The 25,131-nt window shown below is 44.6% G+C and overlaps 1 protein-coding gene across 1 annotated transcript in view; it reads right to left on the bottom strand.

Annotated features, from left to right (window-relative positions):
• The window catches only part of PAPPA (pappalysin 1), a 181,284-nt gene that overhangs the window by 98,886 nt on the left and 57,267 nt on the right, over positions 1–25,131 (bottom strand). The window contains exons 4-7 of the mRNA XM_075111900.1: positions 24,721–25,014; positions 20,473–20,665; positions 13,867–13,988; positions 7,847–8,354 (exon numbers count right to left, since the gene is read on the bottom strand). Of these exons, the coding sequence (XP_074968001.1) occupies positions 7,847–8,354; positions 13,867–13,988; positions 20,473–20,665; positions 24,721–25,014 (1,117 nt within the window). The remainder of the gene's footprint in view (positions 1–7,846; positions 8,355–13,866; positions 13,989–20,472; positions 20,666–24,720; positions 25,015–25,131) is intronic.

Genomic DNA, 25,131 nt, shown 5'->3' with positions numbered 1-25,131 from the left:
TGTTTCACCTGCAATAAATTATTTTGCCCAGCAGGAAAAGTCCTGTTTGACCTTCATTTTTTCTTTTCCTGCAGCTGAAAACTCTGCTACTACTTCTAGGTCGCAAGTTCAAATTCCACCCTGGCTGGGAGTGATTAAATATATCAATTTCTAATAGTATCTATTTTGTTAATAACAGGACAGCCGTTAACGTTCACTTTTTCAGGGACACTTGCATCTGGCTAAGCTGTAGTCTACAGGTCTGATCTCTCTACAGCCTCTGTGTATCGCCCAAGAGGTACATTGGAAACGGGAATCCAACGTAGCAGCAGTCCTTGGGGAGTCCCTGCCTGGAGCAGAGCTGGCAGAGCCGATCGCGAGGCGAAGTCTCATTCCCCAAATGGGACAGTCCCTCTTCCCTGGCTCTTCCCATGCTCTCGAGCCATTTCTTTGAGAGAGGCAGCTGGGGGTCATTCAGAGCAATCCCACCCTTCAAAGGCAGACCCAGGCTGAAAAACTCCTGCGGGCTGCCCTGTGTCAGGATCACAAACCCATAAAGATGTAAACCCGCCCTTACTACGTTATTCTTGCATCATGTGCGGCCGAGCCAGAACAGGAGCTACAGATTTTGTCAAGTGCCAACTATAGTTACAGCATTACATAATAAACCTCAACAGCGAAGAATCACAAATCTATCACTACAGCTGGCACCAAATGGCATCTTTGCACAGGCTTAGCAGAAAAGCTGCCAACTGAATGGGCACAGACCGTCAAATTGTTCTTTCTCTTCTCCAGGGCAGGGTTAAGGCAATTTGGCAGAGGGTGGTAAGGGAAAAAATTGCTCTATCTGTTCTGTGTGTGGGGTCAGGAAGCAGGTTTTATTCTTTCGCAAAGATAACCTGGCACCTTTGATGAAGAAAGCAAGAAAGAAGGAAAGCCATCAGAATGTGGCTTCCAGCTGTCAAGTCACATCAGCCAAGTGGAGATGTATAATCCCTGAGAGCGCCGGCACTGCTAGCCCCTAACATTTGATTGTGAGCTCTTTGAAAGAAGGCACCTGGCGTTTTTCTTCTCTAAAACGCCCAGCACACTACTAGCAGCTATAAATAACAACAACCACTACGTTGATATTTAGCAGCACAGCATATATGAAGGAAAGACACAGGAAGAGTAGACGGAAGAGAAGCAGCTTTCCTCTTCCCGGCTTCCCGAGCCCTCGGTGTAGAGCGGGGTACACGCTCCTCTTTGGCGTGGGGAGCAGAGCCAGTCATCCCTGCTGCCTCCCTGCCCAGTCCCAGCTCCCTGCTGCCATCCAAGCCAGAGGCGAGGCCACGCTGACGGGAAAGGAAACAATTTCCCCAGGGACGTTGGCAGTGAAGATGCTACTGGGTGGAGGACTCTGCTTCTACCAGCACTTCCCCTCTGAGCCTATGACCAGTTTTCAGATGAGCCTACGGCCAGTTTCCCGCTGTTGGAAGGGAGGTGTGGGACAGGCGATCATCCCATATATTTCTGTTCTTTCATCGTGAGAAGTTTCCAGGTTCATTAAGCAGGAACGGGGCGATCAATACCGGCTGCACGTGGAAGGAGCTGACAACGCAGCCAAGGCTAGAGAGGCTCTCGGAGAGGCATGAAGAAGGACGGTGCCTGCGAGCGGATCATCCACACCTCCGCTGAGTGCCGGGACTGTTACGCTGTCCTACGCCAGCTGAATAGTAAACTTCACAACTTTGCCAAAACTGACCACAGGCAGCTCTGATACACTCAAAGCTCTTCACTGACGTGCAGAGGCTTTCGGACGGTGGCGGCACGGCTGCTAATCCAGCTGGGAAACTTGGGTCAGAGAGGAACAACTGGAACATGTACTCCTTAGTGCAAGAACTCTGGATGAGGAACTAGGCAAGAACTAGCAGTGCTAGCACTGTACCTGAAACTGGGAATTATAGGGGTAAGAGAAACCTGGTGGGACAGAAGGGTATATGAATTTTGGTAAAGCTCAAAATAGCTTTGTTCATGCAGCATTGCAAACTGATAGGGAAGCTCTCAAGAAGGAGCAAGAAAGCATGAATAAGAGTAAATCTGTTCCTGTTGAAGCTTGGTAAAAGTGTTTTTACTGGAGAAGAGCTGTAAACTTTCATATGGATACAGATAGGGATCTCTCATATATTACTAGAGAGAAATAATATGGAGAATTGTGTAATTATGGGAAAGAAACCTCCTAGATGCAGACTATAGAACAAACGCCTTTAATACTGGCGGGTCTCTGGTACTGCTAGGCGGGAGAGCAGGCACCAAATATTCAGGGACTCAACTAGAGATGACGCTATTTTGCACTTATTTCCTGTAGCTGTAATAGGTTGGATTAAAAGAGAAATTTGAATGAAAATGGAAATTTGTCTTTCAGCGATCACTTTGAGGTTAAGTAACAACCGTTTCCTGCAAATAAAGCTCTGAACGCCAAAAGCCCAAGTATCCGCAGACAACACAGAATTGATAAATAGGCTCAGTCAATGCATAGAAGGATGGAGTTGTGACATAGAAATGACTAATTTACAGGATGTCTCAAAATGGTGCATATGTTGGTATAAGACCATACTATGCATGTAGGACCAAGAAATTCAGAATAGGCTGGGAGCTCGTCATTGCAAGTGAGAGGGGAAGAAGCAGTTGGTTGTATTTATTCAACTGCAAGACACCTATAAGCCATCAGTGGGATGTATCCACAAAAAAAGCATACAAGGTCCTTGCACGCATCAAGGCAAGGCACTTCCAGGGTAGCTGGGTAAGTATTTGTGCAGAAGGACACCTGGAATACCATATAAAGTCCTAAAGCCTGCTGGGAATCCAGACGCGTAGTATGCCGATATTGCATGGACAACCTAGCAGCTCTTGCATATAAATCTGGGCATGTAAAGTGCTTTCTTAACATTTCAGTCCTATCTTAGATACTCCCCAGTATTTCCTGGCATATCAAGAGAGGTTTGGCATGGTAAGTGTGGAGGAGGGGCGAGCATAAGTTGGTGATAATACGGGATTCAGCTTTTGGTGTCGGGAGAATATCCATCCAGTGATCTGTATCTTGTTTGGGTGGAAATATGGTGTTAATTATCTTCATGACAGATGGGTCTGGCAATTCATTTCAGCTGCTTTAGATCATACATTCCTCTGGCTGGTAGACCTTCAGAAAATAGAGAAATAGATCTTCAAGATGAAGGAAGGAATGCCATAATAAGGACAGATGTTGCCATGAAATTTTAGTGTTGCATTCAGCAGGAACTTAGGTTTACATATCATCATTGTGATATTCATATTTTTCCAGTCCTCTGTTCAGCTGGGCCTGTGTCATGTAAATGCAGTCTTCCTATTGAGTTCAGGGGCTAAAGGCATACCAGTCATGGGCTGTAACGAATTATTGCTTATTATGAATAGCCACCGCTGATTCTCCAGCCTTCCAGCTTCTTCATATGGGTAAGAACCTTCAGACTAAGAACTGTGTTCCATCTCCTTCAACTACTCATCCTCCGGGGCTTCTGACAAGTCACTTCTCATACGCCCTTCTGATTGGGCACCAGTAACAAATGGCAAATGCATCAGGAACGCAAATTTTGGAAGACACAATTGTTTTGGATAAAGTACAATGCTAAAGTACGTGAACCGCTAAGGACCCAAGAAGAATGCCACAGCAGCCCTCCAGCTACCTGCAATCTTGATGATGGTAATTTCTCAGTCATCCTACAATCGCTCCAAGAAGCCCGAGCGAGACCTGCACTCCGTCGTCTTAGATGGGGAATTAAAACACAGCAAATGACATGGAGTTTACAAGCTTAGCACTGAACAGAACTCCCGATTCTAACAAACTATTTTAAACTATTGTACTTCCTTAAACAACAATGTACACAGATGACAACCAGTCCCCCCCAACTATTATCGAGCAACAAAAAGGTTTAGGCATAGAATGTAGCCATAAAATAGCCAAAACTGAGGAGAAAAACATATTCCCTATATGAAAAAATGCAAGTTTCTCTCTCAGTCTCTCTTTTCTTTCTTTTTCACGTATGAATGCAGTATCTCTAGGTGTCACTTAAGTACTAAAGCTCTAGTCAGTGTAGGAATGGTTCAGATGAATATATCAGAGGACAGCATACTTGCTTCTCAGTGATGCTCAACTCTGCAAAACCAAAACTCGTAGCAGGGCTTCATGCTGGGATTCTTTCTAAGGTTATTTCAGTCAGTGCCTTTGTTTTGAAAGAAGCCTACAGGTTAACACCACAGAGACGACCCAATCCATCACCGTCCACCACATTTTGAGGTTTCCTACAAAGTCTGTGGCAGAAAAGTTGGGAAAATTTCCAATTCTTAGAAACTTTTCCAGTTATTCTGACAACTTTCCAAAACTAACCTCGGTGTCTCTCGGCTTTGCCTGCCAGAGGGGAGAACATAGGTCTCTCCAGCACACCCGGCCGCTCCCCGCTCGCAAGAGTGCAATGGGGAACACGGGCTGCGCAGCCCAGAGCGTCCTGGTGGGACTGACACCTAACTGCACCTGTGACATCCTCAGGAGAGCGTCTCGTTGTAGGCGCTCTCTTCTCACTAAGCTCTTAAAAAAATCAGTGGTTGCTACAAATGAATGCAAAAGCAATGATTGCTCCCTAACTGCAATGATGTGAGCGCAAAAGCGCTACAGTAAGGGCACCGTGAGGGCAAAGCAATTACCATGTTTGCCATTGTGACTATCTTGCACGTTATTTCTAGAGAACAGCCAGAGCGAAACGCTCTATGTAGGAGCACAACCCAGACTTTGGATTAAATTGTGAGCTGAGACTTTGAGACTTGCAGATGACGCTCCTTCCTTATCACTCGCTGCGGTGTGAAGACTCAGCAGTTCTGTGCTGCACCTGGCCTGACCTCCTTTTTTTCCCCACTGATTTATTTAGCTTTCTGCTGTCTTCCTAGGCTCTGACTCTCATTTTGTATCACAGATACCAGCAATTCTGGCTGATCATACTCAGCGGAATTGAGTGTACTGCCTAGTTTCTGTAAGGTCCAAGGATAAGAGCCCGTCCCTTAGAAATGACTGTTAGCCTCAGCTTGAGCCAAGAGCTGAGATTAAAATTCAGCTTGACAACAGAAGGTCTGGCATTATTTTGCATTTCTTAATAAAACGTTTCCACTGTTCTAGCTATTTACTCTCCTCTGTGGAGCACCCAGTGCTGACTAGGCAAGGGCTATCCATTAAAGGCTCTCTCCTCTCAGCTTAAAAAGAAGTTCCCTCTCTTTGATGGGAAGAAGGTAGGAGAAATTAATTTTTCTTTCAGCATCGCCACACCTGGGGAAAGGATCTCGCTCACAGATAACAGCGCAAGCAAATATTTTCTTTGGGAGAAAAAGAGAAAGCGAAGATCAAGGTCAGAGGAGGCAAGAGCAAAGATATGTAACTGCCTTCAAAATAACCTTCCACAGAACATGTGGGGGTGTCATTTTATTTAATACGGAAAACATGCAAAAGCATAAAGGAGGGGTAACTGGCTTGGGGCTTACAGAGAGATAAAGGGTCTGCAAAGTCTGGTTGCACAGATACGCTGAATTCCAGCTGTACAGAATGAGACAAACAGGCAGATGCAAACAGGTCAAGAGAGACTGCATTTGCCTCTACACACACAAACACACGTAGCAGCGTAGCCCAACACCTGTCCCCAGCTTCCCTGAAGCATCTTCCCTCCTTCCTGCTTGTAAGGGCTGTGGCTACTCTTTGCACAAGGTGCCAATGGAAAATTCATCTTGCCTTTGCCTCTACTACATAACCACAACCCCAGGCAGAGTTTCACCAAGTTTTCTGTGTCTCAAGGCATGGCCCAGCAGCAGCCTGGATGTACAGCATGAGCCTACGAACCTGCGTGACCCCCATCACCAGAGGATACGGATCGAAGCTGCGCACATAGGTGTATTAGGATTAAAAAAAAATCACTCCACTTTTCAAGATTTCAAACACATGCTGAAGTCTTCAATCAAAACCAACTACAAGTGCTTAAGAACCTGCATCTTTGACTCCTCACCCAGTGACTAACAAATTCATTGTAGTTTTCTAAGCATCTCATTGAAGCTCACTGGCAGGATTTTCCCCGTACTCCTTGGAAAGACGCAGACAACCTGAGGCCAGCTAGACTAGAGCGTTTGGTTAGGTTGGCTGTGCCAGCCTCCAAGAGCATCTGTTTCTGTCTACTGATCCCAGGTAGAGCCCAGAAAGACTAGCGTAAATTTTACGTCTGATTTTTAGCTGGCTACGTAACTAGGTGAGACACACAGACAGGACAGTAATGTTACCCCATGGGTTTTATTCAATGACGCACAGGAAAACTGTCATCAATCCCCAGCTACTGATTTAATTATTAGAGCATCCCTTTCACTACAGCTGGCTACAAGCTAGAATTCACCCACAAAATATAATAAAAGACAAGGGAACAGAGCTCAGAATACAAGTTATGTTTTGGGCTTTTTTTTTTTTTTTTGACACATTTTGTTATGAACCCAAAACTGGACCTGATCCTGTGGGAACTTGTGCTAAGGTATGCAAATATTTCAAACCAAACCAGTCCCATTTTCCAATGAGAGTGGGCCAGGTTTCAGGCAAAGATGCTTTCACAGCAAAACCATGGGAAAATTCACCATTTTCCATGTTTCCAATATGCCAATATTCATCTCCTGTGAAGTGCCAGCAATTGTTGGAACGAGGCTACAGCCCAAGAAAGCACTTAAGCACATGCTTAACTTTCAGCACATGAGTAACCTCAGTGATGTCCTGGGTCTTGTTTTTATATTCAGTATTGTTAGTTACCTTGAATTTTTAAATCCGTAGGGACAATTTGCATCTTCTGAGCTGTATAATTGGGCCATGAAAGGGATGGTAGCTCATGATTACTGAATTGTTAATTAATCATTTTTATTATATTTAAATATGCTTTAGAAGACCATAATGATGTATGCTTCCTTGATATTAGCTGTACTAATTAGATCATCTTTTCTAAATTAGAGTGCAGTTTTCTTAGCAGGTTTCCTTTTATCTGGTGTTCATTTTTCAAAAGGGCTTCATGTTGCTCCCACAGATGAGTGAATCATTTCCAGGGAATCACGTTATGCAAAAGATGTTTTTCTTGCCGCTGTAGAATGTCTACGGGTAGACCATGGATCTCCTTGAAATCATTAAATATTTTGAAGTTGGACTTGCCTCAACAATCACACGTTCCTTGACTAGATGAGCATAACTGCATCTGGGATGAAACTCAGTCCCTACAACAAACTAGCACGTTATTATGTTCGAACAATCCCACTCCAACACAACTTTGGTGACACGTGAAAGCAGAAAATGAGAAGAAATACATTTACATATCTGAACATTCAAGTATATTTTTTTGCATTCTTTCTCTAGCAGTTAATTGGTGCTCCAGCACTGAAAGCCATTCTGTTTCTTTCTCTGTCAAAATATTATGTTCAAAAGATTTCTAAGGAAATTATGACCATGTTACTCTAGAGGTCCTTATTTAGGTTATCTTAAACATTTAACTTATCATAGCTCTGGTAGTCCGCTATACCCTTTCTGGTTAATCAAAGCCTGAGCTTCACATCTCTGCACAACTAACCTGGAAATGTCTCAAAAACCATCTGTGAAATCTCAGGCTGTTTCACCTGAGTGTGATGCTCCTGGTTCCAGAGAGAAACTAGGAGAAAGTCATCTCTTGGTGATACTTGGTATGTCTACCTAGTTCAAAATCCTACCAATCAGTTGCGATGCAGGACATTAACAGGATAAGAACAAGAGGTTATTGTTTTATTCTGAACAAGTCTCTCCAGCTCTCAGGAAAGCAGTACTTACGTGTCGACAAATCTCCTGCTGAGGTTTGAGATGACAACTGGAGATCCAGACTGGAAAGGAGGGTCCCGAACCACTTTGTACTGGATGGGTTTGCAGTCTGCGCACAGCGTGCTGTGGGGAACAGAGCTCAGCATGGCAGCATCGATTTCCAGGTGCTCATCCAGGGTGTAGATCTGGATCCCGTACACCTCCTCGCCCACTCGTCCTGCATCCAGCTTTATGGTCAATGGGATGTCGCAGAAGACATTCTGTGGCCCAAGAGAAATGTTCTTCCCGCTGACGGTGAGCAACTTGATGTCATTCACCGCTCCGCTGGAGTCCCAGTCCGGGGAAACAAACGTCACCCAGACCGTGAGGGACTCTGGAGTCAGGGGATAACGGAACTCCAGCTGCAGGTAGCAGCCCTGAGGCTCGGGGCAGGCTGGGGGCACCGTGTGTTGGTTGACGGCCGAGTTGGGACTCCATGTTCTGACACTGGATTTACAAGGCTGCTCAACATCGGGGTGCCCTGGAAAGAAAGAAGGAAGCACAGACATGGCACAAACGAAGTTAGAGGACATGGCTTATCATTGGCATCAGTCTTGAAAGACAAACTGGTAGCAGGAGAGCATATCTGTCCAGAAAACTAATTATTTACTTGAGCAGAACAGGCACGGCCAACATGGAGAGGAGGAATAGAACGCCAAGGTCTCCTGGGCAGGTGAGAGACACAAACCCAGCTTAAGTGCCCAGCTGGAGTGGACACGACACAACACACACTGTGCCGGTGCATCTGGTCCTGTATCTCCTATTTCTAGTGCCTTCCCCTGTGCCAAACGATGGCATTTTCTACCACTTCCACTTGGTACTTTACCCGATAAACAGAGTCACTTTGCCTTCAGAGCACCTCCGGGCTCCTATTTATTCCCTTGCCTCTCACTCTAAAATAAGACCTTTTTCTCTTTAACAAAGACAAGAAAAGAGCTTTTGTTGATTCCAAGAAGCTGTTGCACTGTGCTGTTGAGGGGCAACTCCTATGCCATTTACAGGCTAATCTAGCACCTTGTGTACGACCCCTTTTTTGGAGGCATGTGGAGCACAGTTCTGAGCTGTCTCTTTGTGCTCCTTGTGATGAAACAACAGGCACTTGTACTTTTACATTTCTCACCGTTGGCTATGTTCAACTACATGGGAGGTATTACTAAAAACTAATGAAAGCCACAATGCTTGCTGGGTTCCCAAATACTATGGTAACATTACAATTTGGCACGGAGTCATGGACTGCAAGATCCAGAGAGGTCAGATGGGTGGAACAGTTGGTAAAAGAATCCAGTGAGAGCTATAAATTCCCTCTTCCTTCCCAAATAATCACATGAGAAAGGAGCAAGCAGGACAGGGAGAAGGCAAGGTACAGAAAAGAAGAAAGGAAAAAGTAAAGATAAAGAAAGGTAATGAGAGAAGTGGAGAAGGCAGAGAAAAAAAAACAGAGAGCACAGCTGTTTGCAACTGAGGAAGAAAGCAAGATAAAACACTGGGCAAACATGAACAAACAGGACATCACTACTAATTTAAAGAGAAAAGGGCAATGTGTGAAGGTTATTCTTATTGTCTGCGATCCAATGAAGCATTAGAAATGTGCCTCTTTTGTCAAGGATAAACAGCACAGGGAATTCTCCCATTCATACCAAATGAACCCAGATGCAGAATAGATTTCCTGGTATCTCAGACAGTCCTCCCCGCAATCCAACACAATCATCCTGCAGATGCACAACTTTCAATGCTTCTCCCTCACCCACACATACCCCGTAGCCCTCCACTCCTCCTCGCATGCCACAGAGTAGCGGGAATGCCACTAACCTCAGCATCCGGAGAGACCGCAGCAGTGATATATTTTGAAGAAAGCCAGAGTTCCATTTAACATGCTCAAGTTTTTTCCCCCTGGCAAGCTTGCAAGTACTGCGTATAATCATCCTGAGTAGCGAATACCCCATTCGACTCACGTTATCTCACAACACTCACTGCCGTCCGCATGTGCTTGGCTGGGTCCTCCGATGGCTTTCTCACAGACTCACAGCAAGCTCCTGACTGCAGCCCTTAGAAGGTGGTTTTTAACCCTAGTATCTCACAGGGCCTTGAAAAGATCTGTGAATATTATTGCTGCCATCTCGCAGATAGGAAAAGAGAGTTGATTAATGGCTCACAGCTGAGTATGTTCTCAGAAGTGGTCTCCACCTGGGTTCCTGCAAATTCACCTCTGCCAGTTCAAGGCCTCTGTAAAACTTAAATAGTAAATAAACCCACTTGTTTTGGTAGATCAGGGTGTGATCCCTGGAGCTGCATGAACTGGACTCGGCCTCCAGGGAGTTTAATGCAAATCATTTCCCCAAAATGGGAGCTCGATTGTAGTTGTCCGTAGACTAAAAAGCTCAATGAAATTGAAAAGACCCTTCCCTAAATATCATCAAACTCTCAGACCTGGGTAAGAAACATTCATTTAACTGTGGAAGAGGATGGATACCTTTTTCCATATAACTGTAGATTTCTAGAGATGGGGAAACACTGCGAATATTACAAATACTTGTATATAGCAAGAAATGGTGTAGTAGTTATTCTGCCCATGTGCCCTCAGATTCTGAAAATCCTTTGTCTTATGAGATCATCAGTGAGATTGGTCACAGAACAGCACCTCATGCAACGTCATACCTTGCCTAACACAAACAGGATGTGAGCATAAGGTTTGTGAGGAGTCAAATCCCATCTCCTGGTTAGAGAGCAAGGATGGCAGGCTGGGACGGACGCTTCCCCAAAACATGAGCCGCAGCCACCGCCTGGTGTGAGAGGCATAAGCGAAGTGGCTGGGATGAATGCCCCTCCGCTGCCCCGGCACACGGACAGAGACTTGACACACTTGCACAGGGAGGGCAGCTGGGATCAGCAGCCTCTCAGGATGCAGCCGCTGTCACAACTACAACTCATTTGCCACATTTCTTATGTGGTCAAGACAAAGGGACCATCCAGCGGGACTCTAATGTCCAACTGAGACAATTCCACTTGCAAATACAGAATGAATCACTCCCGAGTGAAATACTGGCCACCGGGAAAGGTGGAGCACTAGAACAGCCTAAGGCAGCAAGATTTTTTATTATATTCTCATACTTCTTCTAGTCAATAGTGAGCCAGGCAGTAGGAATTGACTGATATACGCATATGTTGCACAGTAAGCAAAGGTACTTAATGGGGTTTGAGCCAAAATCACCTTTTGTATATAAAAAACCCCTTTGACCGAGTTGTGAAGGTGCTGTAAGGTTGTTTACATAGCTGGTGTTGCTGGTGAGAATCCAGGTAGGTTAGAGCTTTCTTGCTCTACGGTGAAGGCAAAGAGTAAATCAGAACTGCTCGATCGCCAGTGCCTTCCGAGGAGCAAAGAGCCACTCCTGCAACGGGCACAACTGGCTGAGAAAGAATCAAAAAATATCTCAGCCCAGGGGGTTGGACCCCACCACACTCAGGCACAAGCAGGGCCCTGGGAAGGACACAGTCCCCACGGCAGAGTTTTGCAGTGGGACCACAGCTGGCGTCAGCTACCTGGGGTAACTGTGCAGCGTAACAATGCTATGAGACCTCAGAGAAATGAAATCGGACCAACCAGGTTCAGAGCTGCTTCAGAGACACGTGAGAAATGTGGTTTTTCTGGTAAGAAGCTGGATGAGTACTACGAAACATTTTCCATGAGTGTCATGTCAAATTTGAAAATGAGTTCATTTTGGCCATGCTTATGCCTCTTTTGTATTCACTTTCCACGAACATCCAAGCAGTGGAGATTTACACACATGAACGCTTGCAGAAAGTGAATGTAAAGCTTGCATGCTTGAGTACTCACAGATAGACAATTAAAGAAGCCAGACAATGATCTAACTGTGCTATTTGTAACTCAGACCAAGTGCAAATAGGCAGAGATCCTGAATGTCAGGGAGTGTGGTAGTGATGACAGAAAATTACAGAGCAACAAATACCATATACTCGGTATGTTTTCTACCCTGAAGTGGAGGCAACTTAGTAATAGGATAGGATTCCCAAATTTTCTTTCCAGAGCAATGGCACCAGAGCAATTGAGTGAGACAGATAAGAATCAGACTGCACCCTTCATAGTTAAGAACATGCAGGCACACACTGTAAGAAGAGGAAATTAAATGCAAAATGCAGCTGAGTAATAAATCTTAGAGTAGCTTAGTTTCTCTAGGAATGATGCCGCTGGCAAGACATGTGAGATCTAGAAGTTTTCAAATCAGAGCTCGTTGGAGAAATTTTGACGGAACGGCGTATCTCAATGGAATATGCAGTTCTTTCAAAATCAAAACACTTTGTGAAATTGGGTTTATTTGGCCAAAATTTTATTCTGGAGAAGAAAATGGGACGAAAGTTCTAACAATATTGGAACATTGCGTTTTGACATTTTTGGAAGAAATTGTTTCACTTTTGCACTTTGAAACAGTTTTCATTTAGATATTAGAAGTTGCTTTTGCTCTAGATTATATACTAAAAGGGGAGATTTTAAAATGTCATAATTTAACCGAAGTTCATGAAAGAGGAATTATATGAGCTAAACAAAACATTTTGGCCAGCCTCAAACACTTTTTGTTTTTAATTTTCCTTCATGGAGAATTTCAAAAGTTTCAGGTTTTGTTCCAAATGAAACCAGGCTTCAAAGTCCTGTAATCCTTGGCTAAGTGGAAATTCCACCTTCCACCCTGCACTACTACTGCAAGCGATCCAAACTTCACTAATCCTGTTTACTTGATAATCCAGTCACACTCGTAGCCGGAGCGCTGCTTCCCAGGTCGAAGCTCCTGACCAACACCCTCCCGGGGGGCAGGTGCGCTCTGCCTGGCAGCCTTGGCCCTTGGCTGTCCTAACTCAGGGGGTGAGGCGGAGTGAACCGCAAACTCATGGGGCCCCCGCCCTGGGACACGGGAGCACGGGGCAGAGGACGCTTGCCCACACATCTTGTCCCGTCACACAGCGGGGGCGCAGCTCGCTGCACACGCTGGCCTTAGGGCTAGGGAGGGCTCCTGGGTGCCAGCGCTGTGCATCTCACCATATTAGCTTACAAAAAAATCTTCCTTGTAGAACAACTCTCACGTACTCTAGCCGCAGGACAGAGAAGCCCTTAATGTAAGGAGGTATTTGTATAATGAGTTTGCAAAATCCAGGGATTGGCCTTTGAGTTCAGTGAGCCCACCTGTGTGTTTACAGTGAAGTCTGGGCCCAGAGCGTGCTGTTCCTGGAGGAACAGCTCGTGATTGACAGATTGAAATAATACTCTGCTCTTTCCGAACCGTACCTTGTGATTGCTGACCTCTGCCTAGTATAATCTTAAACATGCTCTACCACATCCACCTACTTATGTAATGGAAGGTACACATGGAGGAGAGTTAACGATGGAGATCTAATGGCATCGTACGACCAGCTCTGCAGACAATTCTCCCTCCAACACGCTCAAAGAGAAGCAGTAAGAATGACTTGCAAAACATCCTGAACTAGACCGGGCTTGACGTAGTCACCTGCATTCATGCTGCAGAGTACTTGCCCAAAGGGCAATCTCCACTCCTTTCAGCGTGTCTGCTGGTGCAGCCTGCTACTATTCAATGCAAGGGCAGCAGAAATCAGGCCCAAATAAATAACACACAATTCTTCACTTTCGGAGTTGGAGTAGAAGGAGTAAACAGCTCCCCTGAGAAATTCATCTGGCAGATGTGAATGGTCAGCGTTTCTTGGCACTCCGCTGCTTTCTGAAATTCAGGTTCAGCTCCCGGAATTCATTTAATTCATGGGCAGGCTGAGGACACGGGGACCAAAACCCAGGTATTTCAGCCAGTGGCATTACCTCAGGGCACAGTGTATTCATCTGTCCTCTGGGTTTGTTCATGGTACATACAGGTCTGATCAGTCACTCTCCCCCAGATTTTCCCACTGCCTTTGTGGCTCCCCTTTTGCTCTGGCCCGACGCCTCCCCTGCCACGTCTTTGTCCCCTGTGACTCACCTTCTGCTTCCCGTGGGCTCCAGTGCCCCGAGGGATCGCAGGGCATCGGGGAAGAGGCGCTGAAGGCGTATTGCACCAGGACTCTTCCTTCCGCGCACAGATCACATGCTGATCCCACTTCTCTAGGAGGCCAGGAAAACAGGAAAACACACCAACTTAGTAACAGCTGAACGAGCTGCTTATTCAACTATAATAAAAGCAGTAAGACTTAGAATTCAGTTCCACTTAACCCTCTTCTCACAACACGGACAAGAGTGTTTTCTGACGCTGACCTTCTGTAGGTTTGGGCTAACAGCCTGCAGAGACGGCATCTGTGAGTCCGCCATCCAACACAAAATGACAGCAACCTCTGAAATCATGCTCAGCTATGTTTTTTTTTCTCCCCTGCACTACAACTGGATCAAACCCTGACAAAAGAAAATACGTGTTGCTTAGTGGTTAGAGAAGAGAAACCAGCCTTAGGAGATTTCAGATCTATTTCTGTTCCCACTATGGATTTATTGCTTGAACTTGTAGTATCTTCAGGACTGTGAAGGCCTTGGGCTTAGTGGTGATTACAGAAGAGGGCAAACTCCCAGGCTGTGAGAACATCAGACAGAGCTGCTCTCCGAAGGACAGCTTTGCTAAGTACGCAAGGACCTGCTTTTGGAGGTGTATCACAGCCCAGATCATTACAGGCCTGGAAAAGGGGTGGGTTCTGAACATACAGGAAAGAACACGCTCTTAATCCTTTTTGCAGGGGAAACTGGATTTGATATCTGGCAGCTCAGGCACCAGCGGATGGCTTTTTCTGAACTGGAACATCTTATGGGCCCACGCCATCAGATGGCATGACATGGCATTAAGAAACGCACTTCACTGCCCAGTGCCAGCATTACTTCGCCTACACAATACATCTGATACCAGCTACTGTCAATAAAGTCCTATCAGCAGAAGCGGTTGAACAGGAAAACACTGATTCACAAATATATTTGCTATTACATTCACAAGATCAGGCCTTAAGCTGATGTGGACTGGAGTGGCTCTTCCATAATATCAAGCTGATTTACATCAGCTGAAAATGCAGCTCACACAGTTCAGCCCTACGTTCCCTGGATCACAAAATTTGGAACTGTGTATGGTTCTTCAGCCCAGTAAGTTGCTTATTATTCAGAATTCATTGTTCTGCTTTAAGGAAAGCTGCCCACTCAAAATGAAAGGAAAAAAGTAATAATCTTAATGATTAAATGCACCTAGGAAAGGACAGAAGGTTTAGGCACACAATTTGTGCGTAAAACATAGTGTACTCTCTAAGCTACCCAAGTAAGAATGGATTGAGCCATCAATTATTATAATCAGCTCTGCAGATTGTAACCAACTCCCACTGCACGATTTATTTCAGCACTGCCTTGCGAAGGGCACTGTGATCCTCAGGCAGAAGTCATTCTGGATCCTCAGCGAGGACACCAGGACTGCACATTCACTCTCCCAGCCCTTCCAGGCTGTGCGATCTCATTTCCCTTTGGTGCTGGGGATGACACACGCTCAGCTGCTCCACAGCTTAGCATCTCCTATTTGTTGACAGGGATCTATTTGAAAGTCAACTTTCTGTTGGGCTAATTAGGCAGAAGCAGGGATTGTCAACGGGGGGACTTGGAATGAAATCAGTGGTAAAACTGGTATCCATTTCAGTATGGCCCACAGCCATACACAAAGAGATAGTGAATGACTAACTTGCAGACAGTGCAGAAAGGGATGCACCTGCTGAAAACGTCTGAAGAATAAAATGTGGCGATGGGGTAGAATAGAGGAGAGGGAGGCAAAGGTGCCCTCCTCTTCCCTGCGTGATCTGTAATGCTGTAATGAACAAATTTGGGCATGTTGTGAATAACTTCTGTCTCTGTCTCATTTTACCCACCTGCACCATTGGTATGACGCTGTCTCCCTATTTCATCTCTCAGCTGTCTTTGTAGCAGTGGTTTAAGTGTCTAACTCAGCTTGCCTAAATAATATATGCAAAAAAATTCAAGAATCCAGAATAAAAGGTACTGAGAAATCAAAACATAGAATTATTACTGCGCAGTTGTTTTTCAGACACATGCATCAACAGTCAGGATAGAAGTCCCTGCAATAATAATCTTTCAGTTTCTCTGCAGAGACTCCTGCATTAGCGCTTGGTTCTGGATAAGGACAGGGCTTTGAAAGCCAAGTTTCCACAATTAGGACTGCTCTTTACTCAAATTAGCAGCTATACAATTTCATCACAGGCTGCCATGGTGGAAAAAACTGTAGGCTTATGGACAAACATTTCCTTTTACCAGCAAGGACTTGGAGGTAAGAGAAATCACAAGGAGCATCATGTGGGAAAGGCTATGAGCAACCTTTCTCTTTTTACTTTTCCAATTTGGGAGCCAAACTCAACCCTGATGTAACTCCACTGGCTGAAAGGAGTTACACAGGGGATGACGTCTGGGTTCAAGTCTGCACACTCTTGCACACAAATCCTACAAACAGCCATGAATGTCAAAACTAATTATGGAATCACATTCACAGGCTTAAGAAAATCTAAGCCAGATCCTCACACCTTATGCAGCCACTGACATCAAGACAAAATGAGCGTAAATTGGTTCAAAACACTATTAATTAGGAACGATAGCATATCTGACACCTTAAACACTGGTGCACATGACTCCCCAAAGTGCAGGGTAATGGAAAATCTAGACTCCTCTGTTTTCTCATAAGCCAAGTACTGGGGAAATTCCAGCTTATGAAGTTCAGAGTGCAGGAGGAATTCATTCCTACAGCGTGATATTTCAGTGAAGCGGATTCAAAATCTAAAGATTACTAGTGAAAAACAGACAATTATCTTCACGGCCAGCACCAGTTCAGTGGATAATTCAAAACCAGTAAAAATCTGTCATTTCTTTCAGTAAAGAGTGACTGTTTTCAGACTAAATTGTATCTGCTTACTTGAAATTCAGAATTGGTGCTCTCCCCTCTAACATACTGAAACTTTCCAGCAAGGTTTAAGCAAGCGATTATCAAGCCCAGCCATCTAGATCTGGGACACCATACTGACCAAAATATTTGCTTGCTAAGAATGAGATAGCATCAGATTCATGGAAATTAATGCAGTCACCTCAATGAAAACTTGGAAGAGCAGATGCATTCAAAGTTTTCTGTCCAAGCAGAATTTGCTGCAGAGCCCTATTACAATAACTGTTTACATCCTGCCTACGCATATCAAACAGGAGGCGCATGAATGGATGCTTAGCGACAGCAGATGAACGCATCTAATAGATGCAGTCAGGAAATGAACAGAGTTTTCTTCTTCTCACTTCTTTTCCCTTGTTTTGTTGGCTCTATTATTATTTTATTATTACATATTATTGTATGTGCATGTGACATTTTTCACTTTTTTTTTAATGGGAAGATGGAGAATGGTAAGTATTCAAATCCCGTGTGGAGTAGCTACAAGAAGAATTGCTGGTTCTTGATATATTTGATTATTAGAGATGCTTAGAAGCTCAGCTAGGTGCTGGAGTATAGGGTCAAACACAAGTTGGCAAATTTAAGTGCAGATAAATGACTCTCTAGAGTAATATAGCAGGCGTCAACTGAACACACTGAACAGGCAAGGAGGGTCTGTCAGGAAGAAGATTTTACTTCTGTGCACAGCTCAGGCAGCTACTCTTGCCAAACTGTGAGGAGGACACAGGAAAGCCAACCCCAAATTTACAAGAACTATGAGTTAGCATTACTCCCTGTCCCCAAATACACATAATTAATGTAATTCCTAGAACTGAGGCCCTAAGAGAAAAGCACCTAATACTGTGGCACCTGTGACAGAGTTGCATCTAAGCAGAGAAAAGGCACACGGCCTTTACTTCCACGCTTCATCTCCCTTCAGCCGCAGGCCTCGCCCGCAGATACAGCCAGCCCAGTGTTACATTTTTAAACACTAGGCTAAATTTTCCCTTCCTGATTTTCATTAAGCAGAGGTCACTGCCTGTGCACAGCTCTAGAGAATAAAAGGGACATAAAAGGAATTCGAGTTACACTGAGCGCGCCTACAGTAGCATTGTAATTTGGATCAGGACTGAACTTTTGAAGTGAAACTCTTCATCTTCCCTACTTAGAGCACTCGGAGCAGTCCTGGAGCATGGAAGCTGGACCCAGTTTTGCCTGAAACCAGAGTGGAGATGTCCTCCAGGATGACACCTGATGTGCTCCAACTGCTAATGCCGAGGGGCCAGGCTAGAGCTAGGCTGAAACCGCCCCCCCCCCCAAACCTCTACAGTGTTGACGTCAGGTCTTCATTAACAACTGTTTTGCGCTAGAGATCTCCTTATATTGGGCCACAATACTTGCTAATGTAGCCAGAGCCATTCATCCTTTTAAGGCCCTTTTACACTGTCAAAACAGCATGGAAGGGGCCTCTGTGCATTAGAAACCAGGCCCAAGGCACTCAGCAGTTGAGTATCAGTCTTCTGTTTTTTACATGAATAGTCCCATTGAAGTGAATGAGTTTATTCATTCGAGTGAGGCAAGTAAAATTTGGGCCATGGTGTGCACTTTGTGTAAAAATATCTGCAAAGATTTACAGTATTCCCACACACAGATAAGATTATACTTGGCCAATTTTACCTCCTACTTGTCTTGCACAGTGACCCAATTTTACAAATTGATACAGGCATGTATCTCTAACCGAGCAGCACTGGACACGTCGGTGCTACAAGTTCAGCACGTGAGCTTTTCCAGTATTAGTCACTATAATACTACTGTCATCCTCAGTTTGATTAATAGATCAGAATTTTGGGCATGCTTTAGACAGGATCGTTTATATATTTCAGTGACGCTTTTAAATGGCCAGAGCAACATTTCTGTATCTGTTAGCACTGGGAACCTCATTTTAACAAGGAACTGGACTCAAAGTATTTGAGGCTGTCTCTTTAAATCTTTTTAGTAATACTGAGCACACAGATTTGAAAACCCAAAGGATTCTTTTCTCTAGGAAATCACTTTTTATTTAACATACGATAACTCTGTTATGAAACTTTAGATTTAGCAGGCTATCCACTGTATGTTATTTAAGAAGCAACTAACTAGGGGTTATTAAGAACATATTGATTGAATTATAAGAAATATGTAATAAAGACATATTTGGTTACATAACAATTAACTCTGCATCAATGTGTTTTAAGAGGCAGATGGTATTTATTTAACACACAATAAGTATCTTCTGAAATCTAAATTAAATTGGAGAAACTTAATTCACCTAAAAATGATTATGGGCTAAAAAATTCTGAATTAATTTTCAGAACTTCACATAAGTCCTTTTCACATGTAGGGAATAAAAGGATTCAGTTGCAAAACTGCAATTAAAACAACTACCGTTCTGAGCACAAGATCTTTCTTTATCAACTCCTAATATGATTTGATTGCCCTCCCTGCATTAATCTGCAATAAAGGTAGAAAATCTCATCTGAGCAGAAAATAACAGCTATCTGCCTACTCAGATAAAGTGCAGGCTGGCCACTGAAATGGCCACGGTGTCCTAGCAGCGCTGGAAGGAGTTTCATCCCTGATGGAGGCAGTGGCTCTCAAGGTGCTCTCACCGAACAAAGCAGCAGTGCTGAGACAGCTCTTTGGGTGCTAATATGCTTGTAAATTTGGCCTCCTGTGATATGTACTGCTACAGTCCTGAAGGACACGCCAAGTTTGCTCTCTATAAAATAACAAAGCAAAAAGTGGAGAAGAAATGCAAACAGGGAAGGTGAGTCGACAGTCATGCGAGAAGGTAAATCATTTAGGAAGTTCTCTGCTAGGACTCCCAAAGCCCCTGCAGCCCATCCAAGCACTGCGTAAGAGTATTTAGATGAACTCCCCAGTCGCTCAGGTCATCCTGGGGTAAGAGTTGCTCCGGCGATGAACTGCAAAGTGGTGCAACTCTTGTCCAGAGCGCTGCATTCATTTAATTTTTATTGGTACCACGTAGCTGCATGCCTACCAGACATGAACACACACGCGTACTCTGACCTACATGCTCTACTCAGGATGCAGCAGGATGGCATTTGCATGAGATGCAGGGTTTTAGGTCTTTGACTCTGCCTTGCTCAGCTCCCATCTCAGACCTGCAGCTCAGGCAAGGAGGCGGCATTTGCCCCTCTTCCCAGCCCTGCCGCCTCTTTGCCCTGTGAGACTCCTCTGGGTTGTCACAGAAGTAGAAACAAGGTTCACCTTGTCCTTGCAAAAGAAACATGCAAGAGGAGGAGGGGGAACGTGCAGGCAGAGCTGAAGCCCACAGGTATCTGTGAGGAGCAATAACAGCAGGAATGACAGGGCCAGAATTGTTGATTGAAAATTCCTCCCATAACATATGGAAAAAGATTTGCCCTTTACATGGCAAATCAATGGCCCTCAACAGAGTGCTACAGGCTGAGAAAGGAAGAGCAGAAAACAGATCAATAACCTCCTCAATATGAACCGATTTAGGAAAGAGCCTTAACCCAGACTGAGCGTAGCACGTGTTAAAGCTGCACTCCTTGAGTGGGGCCGCAGGTCGTCCTCCTATTTTTCCCCTTTCCGTTCAGTTCAATGCAAGAGTACAGAGCAGCGCGTGATCACCTTTCAAAGAAGTGGCCGTCAATGGGCGGAAACCACTCCAGGGTGACGGAGGTGGAAGTCCGAGCCACAATCTGGGGAGCAATTGCAATAGGAGCCGGTTTCTTCGCGGGCTGCCAGCTCTGATAGACGAGGTCCAAGTAGCAGTGCATCCTGGCCACTTGGTTGGGCGTGAAGGAGTTGGTGCAGTCATCGTCTGAAATTAAAACAGAAGCCACATCAACCACGTGGGAGATAAGGTGGGAGCAAGAGAGAGAATTACGACCCGGTGAATGGCAGCTTCTTGCAAGGGCTGGGATGGGTTCTTGCAGCACTGAAAAGTTAATGGCCTGTGAACAAATGAGGGCAGTCATCACCTGTGGAGGCAGGTGAAAGGACACAAAAAAACCAAAAAATCAATCAATAAACATTCCCCTCCACTTGTCCGGGATACATATGAAGCACCCAGAGATCATCCCAAGATGAGAAGAGGCACGTGGAGGTAGAGAAAAAGAAAGCCTCAGTGCAGAACCTTCTGGTCAGAATTGGGGCTACCAGTGGACCTCCAGGCTTAAAAGAATTTCACGTCTAAAAGAATATCTCTGAGAGAGGATAAAAGGGCAAAGGATGGCTAGTGTTAGGGTAAAGTATTGACTGAGATTCATGCAAACCATGTGCAGTAGACTTTGACAGATTTTCTTGCTTAAAAGAACACAGAATTTTAAAAATATGTATTTTTTAAAGGTTCTTATATTTTCTAATGAACAAATAAAAATGTTCTGAAAGATCCATTTAAAAAAATCATTACAAGCACTGATTAAAAATGTAAATTTTTGGTGTACAAAATAACTTTATTTCTACTAAAAGTCTCCCACTTTACTGTTATGATTCTAACCCCTTTCTGAACTTCTCATAAACATTTCTGAAATTTCAAATTTCTTTTTCATTCAAAATGGAGAAATCATTTTGCTGGATAATTTCCCATAAATATCCATTTCTCATTTCATCTGTTTTCCCCAAACATGACTTGCCAACAAGAATGCATCTAGTGCCCTCTGAACACCACGCAACTTTACATCTACAATGCCCAGGAGAAGTCGAAAATTACTATTTCTCTATTGTGCAGACCACCAAAGGCATAAATACGTTGTGCACAGTCACCCAGAAAAGCTATGCTGAGGAACTTATTGCTAGCACTTTAACCATTTTTCTGGTACTCTTCCCATCAGATGAAAAGCTCTCGAAAACACAGGGTGTTTCTTCACATGTGCCTGCCGAGTTCCCAGCCCAGTAAAACTCAGTCGCAGAAGGGACCTCCGCATGCTGCCACGATACAAACAACAATGACAGTTTTGCACAGATCAAGTAATACACTTTTCTGGGAAGATGCAGGTCACCGAAGGCTGCTCAGAGAGTCGCCTGCGTGTGTGTAAGTTCAATATTGTAATAGCGTTACTAGATGCTCTGATGTCTGCAAGCGCGTGCCCTGTGGAACTCAAGAGGAACAAAAAATATATGAATTCATTCTAAAGAGAAGTGTGAATTTGCTGGCTAATTTAAAACCTTACCACATCTTCCCTGAGAGGCACGCACAAGCAGACTGCTTCGTTTGGGATCCTGCTCAGATTACAGCCCCAAATACAGTCCTACCACAGTAAGGACCCGTCAGTTCGCGTGTTCTCCTGTGTCTCTCCTAATTCCACCAAGCAGTGAGCCTCCCCTCATCAAACATGCACAGCAGACAGACAGACAGACACCACCGGCTTGAAAATATCTACAAACCCCTGTGGGTATGCAAAAAGCTGCTTTAATATTACATCTCTGGATTTCCTCAATAATTATCAATGGTCTATCCCTAAGCACGTTGTAAAAGCCACAAATATTCTTCACGGAAGCCCAGAAGGAGACAAAGACCCTTAATAGCCATCATAAAGGAACAATAAAATATATATAGGACAAAGCAGCGAGACAATGGCACAGGAGAAAGATGCCCTGCATTCTCAATCTGTTTAAACATCAGCACAGGCTGTGTCCTGGGGGAGGGGAAGGGAGGAGAGGCGAGAGAGAAAGGTATTTCACTTGATCACTCGATTTCAAGAAAGGTTCAGGATCCTCTGATGAAGCAATAATCAGAGAAATTCAAGAGACTTTGCCGGGCTGATTATTCCAACAGAATTCAGAGGCAGAATTCCTGCTGGTTTCATGGAAAGTGCTCTTAACGACTAACTTATCTTTTTATTTGGGAACACCACAGCTATTTGGACTTGTAAAAATAATTTACAAATATAATTTCTCATACTTCTTGATCTTCTGGACATCGTAACTTGTTATTTCAGGGGGAAAAAAGTTACCCTTTAAGTCAGTACTTTGCTACAGAGTTGGGAGTAACTGGACAGATGGATGTTAGACACAGACAAACACAATATGATCAAGCTGTGTACAAGCAGCAAAACAGAAAAGAAAGGCAGGCAATGTTTAGAGCTGCATGACCTCAACCTAGATGTTTCAAAGGTATTTCTATAGCAATTTGATATCCTGATATATTTTTATTCCACTGCCAACAACAGAAAAGCAAACAGATTCATGCATGAGCTCTAGAGATGCCTATCAAGTTGCTTCACTTAATTTTTCAACAAGAAGAAAAAAGAAAGGTTTCTGCTCCGAACACCAGCACATGTTTAGCTCCAAGAGCAGATAGGTATCTCTGTGGTCTGCTTCTCTGTCTCAGCTCTCAAGAGAATTGGCAAGGCAAGCTCTCTTTGGAAGAAGAGACCTCAGCGGTTTGAAACACGGACGCTCCACCCCTGTCGCACACACACGAGCAGATCTGGTGGAGGGATACTGTCATCTGAAGCGGCACTGACTTATTTGTGTGATGCTAACAGGAGGCTACATCAGGCAGCAAGACTTTCTGCCCTACCGCATGCACAGAAGTGCCCAACACGCCGAGGAGCTGACTCAGTGTATGCTTGTCCCTGAAAACACCCTCTAAATAGAAAAATAAAGAGAAAACTAAGCATCACTTTTAGCTAGTGACCTAAACAGCATAAAAGCATTTCTGTTATAAATCATTTCAATCTGTGCCCCGAATGGCATTAAACACTTTGCGTCTGTACAGTTTTATTACAGAATAAGCACTCCTATGACCTTTTGAGTGGGCAATCTGTGTTTTTGCCTGGAGTATAAAGGTGCCCTTCAGTGGCTACAAGTGTATTGGTCACCTTTAAAATGTTGTTGGTGCTGTCAGCTCAATGTCACAGACCTTCATCACGGCTAGCCCCTGTGACCCAAAATAAGAGGAAATACGAGCCAAGGTATCCCGTTCTTTCTGGGAAATAACAGGATCCTTCAACTCCCCTTGAACTTTCAGGGGGGCAGCAAGGACCCCACCCCAACCTGGTCCGATGGGCAAGGGTCACAGGAGCTCACGCCCCCTTCACGTTACACTCTGTTGGTAGGAGTGCGATGAACCAGCACCCCTGAGCAACACAGCTGTGCCTACAGAAGCCTGTACAACTACAAAATTAGGTTTTTGCTTAAGCAGCTTATTCCTCTTGGGGGGGTCGTTTTACCGCACTGATACGGAGCCTTCGTAGTTGCACTCCCAGCACAAACTAGCACAGCACAGTGGTAGCCTTTGAGCAGAAGAGCAATCCTGATCCAGGTACTACCCCAGCATTCAGACTCTGATGACGAGACTCAGACATGAGTGATGGCGGCTGAATGACAGTGACACCGAATCAATCACCAAACATGGTATTTGAATGGACGCATCAAGGCATGAGCAGTGTTTCATTACATGTCTACAAATCACAGGTTCATTACACAGCCTTGGTGGTATCAATACTTGTCTGACATTCAATACGTCCTTGAGGGAAGGTAAACAATCTCTGAATTTGGGTTTTTCAAAGAAGACCTCATAGATCAGGCATCCGGATCGCAGGGACACAGGGTGTCAAATTTGCTGTAGAGCCTTTAGAAGCTGTTTTCTTAATGCTTATCTCATTTCTTCCCTCCACCAAAATTTCTGCCTGGTCATCACATGAAACTATGTAAAGTTAGGGAAAACTGGGAAAAAAGAACTGGAGAACTGGAAGGGATTCCTGAGGCCATCAAGTTCAGTCTTTCATCAAGCATGGTCCTAGACCAACGGACTCACGTGTCAGCATACAGCCCCGCATGAAATAGACTGTAAAAATCAGAGGTAATGCTGCTATTCTTTGTTCCCACCCAACCACAGACACCAACAGCAAACCAAGGAAACCCAAGTACCTGCGTAGCTCATGAAGTTACTGAACGGCGTATTTAGGAAACTGTGAAAACCGCATGTGTCGTTGCCAGGTCCAGGATCTCCACACAGCTTGTGCTTAGGAGCAGGGTTGGTGTCACTGCAGAGGTCCCCGGTCTCGAAGGACGGCTCAGTTTCCATGCACGGATCGCTGCAGGAGAGGATCTCTGAGATTCCCCGGAAGACGTGATAGAGCCCCAGGCTGTGCCCAATTTCATGGATCATCGTGTGTGTGTGGCCAGGGATTCCATAGAAGGAAGGATTCAGCACAATGCCACCTGCAAGGGGAAAAGAGAAGAGCTTTGTTTGCCTTGTCTTCCTCAGAACAGCAAGAGAAAGGGAAAGGCAGACAATCCTAAGGGCAGATGGACTGGCAGTTCCTCGGATCCTCTATA

This window comes from Phalacrocorax aristotelis, chromosome 17 (assembly GCF_949628215.1).
Source record: "Phalacrocorax aristotelis chromosome 17, bGulAri2.1, whole genome shotgun sequence".
Classification (NCBI taxonomy): domain Eukaryota; kingdom Metazoa; phylum Chordata; class Aves; order Suliformes; family Phalacrocoracidae; genus Phalacrocorax; species Phalacrocorax aristotelis.
Note: the sequence above shows the minus strand (reverse complement) of the source record. Positions and strands in the feature narration are given on the sequence as shown.